Source organism: Anarrhichthys ocellatus, unplaced genomic scaffold (assembly GCF_004355925.1).
Source record: "Anarrhichthys ocellatus isolate YVR2014 unplaced genomic scaffold, GSC_Weel_1.0 scaffold11, whole genome shotgun sequence".
In the NCBI taxonomy this organism is placed as follows: domain Eukaryota; kingdom Metazoa; phylum Chordata; class Actinopteri; order Perciformes; family Anarhichadidae; genus Anarrhichthys; species Anarrhichthys ocellatus.
This window is the reverse complement of record NW_022280041.1, coordinates 7361854-7368889: the sequence shown is the minus strand read 5'-3', so window position 1 is coordinate 7368889 and position 7036 is coordinate 7361854. Positions and strand designations below refer to the sequence as shown.

General features: G+C 43.7%; 1 protein-coding gene across 2 annotated transcripts in view; it reads left to right on the top strand.

Annotated features, from left to right (window-relative positions):
* Window positions 1-6: 6 nt before the first annotated feature.
* The window catches only part of usp53a (ubiquitin specific peptidase 53a), a 25676-nt gene continuing 18646 nt past the window's right edge, over window positions 7-7036 (top strand). For both annotated transcript variants that reach the window (XM_031851080.1, XM_031851079.1), the window contains exons 1-8: window positions 7-342; window positions 1014-1106; window positions 1303-1437; window positions 3028-3138; window positions 3922-4004; window positions 4251-4335; window positions 4544-4690; window positions 6198-6347. In XM_031851080.1, the coding sequence (XP_031706940.1) occupies window positions 199-342; window positions 1014-1106; window positions 1303-1437; window positions 3028-3138; window positions 3922-4004; window positions 4251-4335; window positions 4544-4690; window positions 6198-6347 (948 nt within the window). In that variant the 5' untranslated portion in view covers window positions 7-198. The remainder of the gene's footprint in view (window positions 343-1013; window positions 1107-1302; window positions 1438-3027; window positions 3139-3921; window positions 4005-4250; window positions 4336-4543; window positions 4691-6197; window positions 6348-7036) is intronic.

The window sequence follows — 7036 nt, the reverse complement described above, 5'->3', positions numbered from 1 at the left end:
GGGGGGATAAACCTTTACGTGATCTTCTACATGAGCTGCAGAAATGGACTAGAGGCCCATGTGTGACAGGGCAGCTGCTGCAGCTCGTGGAATAACTTAACCCCAGACTTTTGGGGAGTCACTCCTTCAGGGCCCGAGGGATCTGATCCTAGTCGTCTTGACTATCCCACCTGTCTAAAGGCAGACCCCCTCTATCCAATGGCATGGGTCAAGTTCTTCAGGAAGCCGGGGGGCAATCTGGGGAAATCCTACCAACCGGGGAGCATGCTGTCTCTGGCCCCCACCAAAGGACTGCTCAACGAACCGGGCCAGAACAGCTGCTTCCTCAACAGTGCTGTGCAGGTAGGTGTGTCCTCTTGATTTGGTTGTTTTTTTGGCTGGATCCAATTCAACATGTCCTGGAATATTTACGCTATCCATTATGTGCCTGTTTAGGACCACTGTGCATTGAGCTTTATTGGAATGAATACAGTTTTCTGTGTTTCTCTACTTTTGTTGAGTCGATCTTTACCAAAGTGATGGACAGACTGGCATTACCATCATTAGAAATGTATTATATTTGTTGCATAATATTCAAACTGATTACAAGGTGCTCTTTACGTACATACACTTTTTTCTAAATTTGGCACCTGCTTGTTTACATTTTTTTTTCCCACCAGGAGCTGTACACCATGTACCACCCTCTTGAAAATATGACCATTATTTATTTTGAAGCTTAGTCACTGTCTTGTTTCTGACTATTGGTCTACCGGCGAGTTAGTTCCTTATTGCAGACAGACCCACAGTGAGGTCACTCTTCGGTGACCGTGACTCAGAGGGTGAGACAACCGATGAGCTGGTTGAAGAGGATCATTTCCTGCGGCTTTTGTTTCTTTCCCCTCGCCCACTCCTCATCCTCATGACCTTGGAGACTTAGTTCTGATGTCTGATTGCCATGTGTAACAAAAACACCCACGGATGTCTAAGTTTTATAGTGTGAAGAATCAAGGTAACATCCTCTTTCCCTTGTGTAGGTACTATGGCAGCTGGATATCTTCAGACGCAGCTTGAGGCAGCTACCTGGACACTTCTGTCTGGGAGAATCCTGCATCTTTTGTGCTTTAAAGGTAGAATACAATCAGTGGCTTTTTTTTTTCTTTAATGGGAGCTTGCATTAAGGTTTAGTTCTTGTTTGTCATTACAAATGTGGCAACTGTTTGGCTCACATATCCGGACTGTGTAATTGAGCAGCGAGGGTGACACGCATGCTTTTAATAAACAAAATAAATGTGCAAACAAGTTGTTGTTGTTCTCTCTCTTCAGGGCATTTTCTCCCAGTTCCAGCACAGTCGGGAGCGCGCCCTGCCCTCTGACAACCTGCGTCACGCCTTGGCAGAGACCTTTAAGGACGAGCACCGCTTCCAGCTGGGCTTCATGGATGATGCCGCAGAGTGCTTTGTAAGTTCCTGTGGCAACGCGTCTGTCCTGTGGAGGGAGACCAGCGCATAGAGAGGGAGTGTGTGTGTGTGTTACCCTGCCACACGTTTCGGGTAACGCACTTGCAACAAACTGTTTGGCGAGGTCACTGAAAGAGCTTCTGTCCCTCCCGTCCCTTCCCATCAACCCCTGCCACATTGCTGCTAAATATCATCATGACAGGTTATATAAGCGCCGGAGTTGTGTTTGAACCTCTCTGTTTTGTGCGACGGTATTAGGCCGCATCACTTCTGTGCCTTTTTGAAGTCGATTTTTACGCGTCCTTCATCTTTTTTACATATCAGTTCCAGTCTGTCTGCTCTTCTTGGCACAACCAAGCATTGACTTTAACCATCAAATATAGAACGGATCCGCCAGCTTTTTTTACCCTTCATATTTAACCTTGTTTTCTGTTGTTCATCCGGCTTAATTCGTTTTTCTTCTCACGCTTTTGATCAAATGTTTCTTGATTTCATCTCATTCATTGTTTATCCACCTAGGAAGTACAATTACACTGCACTGGATAAACAAAGAGAGATAAGCTAATGTTTCTTGAACAGAAGGACTGTACTATAAGTAAACACTGGGTTGCACACCTTTGAACGTATACGTGTGTCACTTTGCTTCTCAAATGAGAAGTTCCTCACAAATGTAACACACGATGAAGATGGGAGCAGAGAAAGCAACTTTGGTGCTTTTTTTTTTTCGTGCCTCTGTGCCCGTGATGGCTGTGGCCAGAGGCGTTATGTTTTGGGGTTATCGGTCCGCTCCCTTCTCACGAATGTGTTATCTCAGAGACGGCCTGGAAGGAATTTCATTACATCTCGCACAAACAAGGCTGAGCAGATTAGAATTTGGTGGTCAGAGGTCACTGTGGCCTCGCAAAGCACGTTTTTGACCATGACTCCAGAATTCATAAGCTAATTCTGACGATTTCACATTTCTAACAGAATAAAATGACGTTTTTGACAGACATGGATGCAAACTGCAACGTGACTGGTTGTTAGGGGCATGCAACCACGAGCTGTAATTCTAGTTTCTTTCTTTGCCTGCCAACTCCCTCCACTAAAACTTAACAGTAACTGTTTTCTTCCTAGTTCCTATCTTTTAAAGACTATCTTAATTCTTAATCCTATGCAGATCTTTGCCCTTGAGCATTCACCATGTAATGCATCGGCAGCAGCGTGCGAATGCACAATTTATGTGAGGACTTGGCCAGTGTCAGATTAACCGGCTGTGAAGTTGTGCCTGTAACCTTTGCAGGCCTACCCTGCAGCCTTAATATTTTATAAACTCACAAGCACTCCATAGAAAAAGGTGGGAGCTAAATTGCAGCATCGCTTGCTCTTTAAATGTCTTCCTTCTGCTGTCAGGTTTACAAAATGGCTAAGTTTGAACTATTGATATGCAACGATGTGTCCCACTGCACTGCAGTTTTGCTCTCGGAAATACCTTCATTGTAGTAAAAATAGATAAATAAATAACCTGTGGTGCTTGTAAAGAGGTGGTTTTACGACAACAGTGTAGGAAATAGTTTGTCTCATACCTGATATATCTCCTATTGTGTCACAGGAGAACATACTGGAGAGGATCCACCTGCACATTGTGCCTGAGGAGACGGATGCCTGCACTTCAAAGTCTTGCATCACGCATCAGAAGTTTGCTATGACACTTTATGAGCAGGTCAGTATGGTGTTAAAAAGCATAAGAACTGATGAGACGTTTTTTTTTTTAGTTCAAACTGTGTTTGTTTGCACAGCCCTGACAGTAATGTGTGGACAAGCGTTACACGCTGGCCAATGTTAGGATTAATCAGCACACACACACACACACACACACACACACACACACACACACACACACACACAAGACGGGTACATGAATCACTGTCTGAGACAGTAGAAATCCAATCCGTCATGGTTTGATACTGGGTCGACCCAGAGGAATATGGAGGGGGTTTCTGGTCAGATTCCACAGTGCTGCAGCACCACCACCAGATAAATCACACATGGTGTACCAAAACATCCCAGCACAACACCACCCTTCCTCGTGGCTGCGATGCTCATCACAGCCTTTGGACTAAATCCCTTCGGGGCACAGTCTGTGGGTTTTGTTCCACCTAGACTTCAGAGCACCCAATCAGGCAAATATTACCACGCCTAAATGAGGATTGCTTTGGTCAGAGGGAGATTGATAGCTTCATATATTAATTAATTTGAGTTGGACACTACAAAGCCCACAGTTTATAACTGATCACAAGGAAAGCAGCAAGTCGAGTCCTAATCTCTTGCCACAGTTTATATAAATTCGTTTTTTTTTTCTTTGTTTTGATCCTTACTTACTGTGACTATTTCTGATCTTTTTATTTTTGGAAAATGACATGCTGACTTGATAATTAGTCATTGATAGTAGAAATGTGTGCTTTTTGTATCCCCGCCTTGGTCTCCGACTCCCTCCCCTCTGCAGTCCGTGTGCCGTAGCTGTGGGGCATCCTCCGACCCACTGCCGTTTACAGAGCTGGTACATTATGTCTCCACCACCGCACTCTGGTAAGGCACAGGCGATATGAAACTTTCTTTGCTTCCCCATCGGCATCTGTCCGGTTCCACTCTTGTTTTTCGCTTTTCCTGTGGCTGTCTACACATTTTCGCAAGGCCGTAACTTTTCTTTTGCTGACGTTCCACACACACAGCTCCTCTCCACATGCCTTAATCTTCATTTGTCTCTGTCTGCCTTCCTCTTCCACGCTTGTTCGTTCCCATGCTTCTGCTGACAATGCGTCTCATCTTTTTCAGTCAACAGACGCTTCAGCGCAGAGACGAGTCATTTGGGGAACTGTTACAAGCAGCGAGTACGATAGGGGACCTTCGTAACTGTCCAGTAAGTGGCCTATGCAAAGTGTTTTAATAAGCACATTGTTGTTAATGCACCTGTGTCCTGCAGAAACCTGTCATCCCTTCATCATTCTTTGGGAATGTAGTGATTCTCAAGTATTTAGTTAGAGATATCTTTACTTGGTAATTGGGTGACGTTACTTTTGGGTAAAACTAGCCTTTTTGTTTTATATATCTTTGTCCTTCTCCTCCAGAGCAACTGTGGTCAGAGGATTAGGATCAGACGGGTCCTCATGAACTCCCCAGAGATAGTTACCATCGGCTTCGTCTGGGACTCTGACCAGTCAGACCTCACAGAAGATGTTATCCGCTCGCTGGGGCCTCATCTCAGTCTTTCTGCAGTGAGTTTCCTTTAACCAACATTTGATGTACATTTTACACTTTGGTATTCTGTTTTTTTAACTTCTCTATAATATTTTCGGGAATTCCAGCAAGAAAATTGACATACAGCGAGACCATTTCATCTCTCTGAAATTTTCAGATGAATTCATTAATTATACAACAGGATATAAAATAACTCTCCAGACATGGTTCAGTTTGTCAGTATCATTTTGGAAATTTGTTCACTCACACAGCTGCTGTTTCATCACTTTTTTTCCCCAGTTTTAGGGTCAGTTTATTTTTGTGCAATAGAACATATGTGGGAAATAAAGTGGGGATTTATTTCTCTGTAAGTCGGGGCCGTTGCGTAAGCAGTCAACACCCAATGCCCAGTTGGCCAGCGCCACTGATCAAAAAGCCCCTGCTGGCCTTGGGTCAGCTTGTCAGAAAGCCCCTCCCCTCACTTCTGTGTTGTCCTAAGCGTGTTTGCGCATGCCTGTCTGAGGGAACACATGGGCTGTGACGTCATTGAGATGGGGATAAAACATGTGTTCAAGACCGCTTTTGTTGCATTTATAGTCACACATTGTTGAGCATAAGTATGTGCACATGGAACTCCTTGTCTGTCCCTGAAAGCACATCTTCACACACATGAATATGGTACGGTTGTCTGCAGTATTCACATGAAATATGTATGTAAGAAATTGGCACACAACTTATTAAATATTTCTCAGTAGTGCACTGTGTTGGATGAACTTTACAAGCAATAAAAATCAATAAGTGAAGTTCAGATTAGTACAATGCCCATACGCTGCACCCGTTGCACAACTTCTTCATTGAAGTATTCACCCCGTTTATTTGACCGCTTCGTCTTGTGCACTTCCAAAGCATACCAACAGAATAATCTGTCAGAACCCACCCGCGCCCCCTCCCACTACTGTTCCACAAAGGCCTTAATTCATTAAGGAGTATTTCATGCAACTTTATTAGGTGTTAACGTGAGCCCTCCACCCCCATCGTTTGCTTTGAAAGCCATTGTTTGAGAGAGGGAGAGGGAGACAGAGAACTGGCTGTGCTGGAAACATGGGCGGGAGAAACAAGAAACCAACACTTTCTCCATGTGTCTGCTGAATGCAGTACACTTTACATTTTTTACATCATTCTTTTTTTAATCTTGCTGATATTTTTACACTAATTATGAGAAAAATAAATCAGAAATTACCGCTGTATGTTGGTATTCAGGCAATTAACAACAATACTGTGGACCAGTGTAGAATTAGTCTAGATATCAAGTTCTATGAGGGCGCTGATTTAATCCAGCACTTATTGGTAATGATTGTAAAATCAATGCCGGTTCATTCCCTCAGACCTTAATCTATAAACAGATGGAGAACTAGCTACCACCATTCCTCACTTGCCTGCCCACTTACTATAGTGTTGATGCCGATGATTAATTGTTGCATATATATATACATACATACATACATACACTCTAATGTGTGTGTGTGTGTGTGTGTATGGACACAGCTCTTCTACAGGGTGACAGATGAGCATGCCAAAAAGGGAGAGCTGCTGCTGGTGGCGATGATCTGCTACTCCAGCCGTCACTACTGTGCCTTTGCCTTTCACACCAAGTCCTCCAAATGGGTCTTCTTTGACGATGCCACGGTGAAAGAGGTGAGACAGTGCGCCCTAGCGCTTGAATTATTTGTCTGAATCGGTTCATACACGGATAAGTAATCAACTATTTTGGTGATCAATTGATCATATCGTGGCATGCCGAAACCGATTCTGGTTCCAGCTTCCATCTTTGTTTTATATAAATCCCAAATTGATATTTTAGGGGATTTTGCACTGTGAGTCAGACAATACAAGCAGTTTGAAGACATCATCTTGTGCTTTGGGAAATTGTAATTGTGTGTGATGTGGATTTGAAATTCCATTTTACAGACATGGGGGGGGGAAAGTGTTAATTGGTAATACACGATTAATATGAGCTATTACAACACATGAAAAGCTTTATTTTCATGTTTTTGTATCGAAGTCTACAGTGAATTGAAGAGTTAGTCATGAGGCTTGCTATGTTGCATCTTGCATCAAAATCTTCTCAGGTTATTGGTGTACAAATGGACCACACAAACCTCAGAAAACTACTCATGGACATGTGCTATTCTGAGTTGATGGAACATGGTCTTATTTTACAAGCCGCAGCAATGAGTGGCAATGTTCAGCCTCCTATCTCCATCACCAGGTCTCTTTATCGCCCAATAAGGGCCACATCGATTGCCCTTCATGAGCCTCTGGGTTGCTAAGCCTTTATGGCACTGAAGAGCCAGCTAACCCCCCCCCGTTCCCCCCCCCCACGA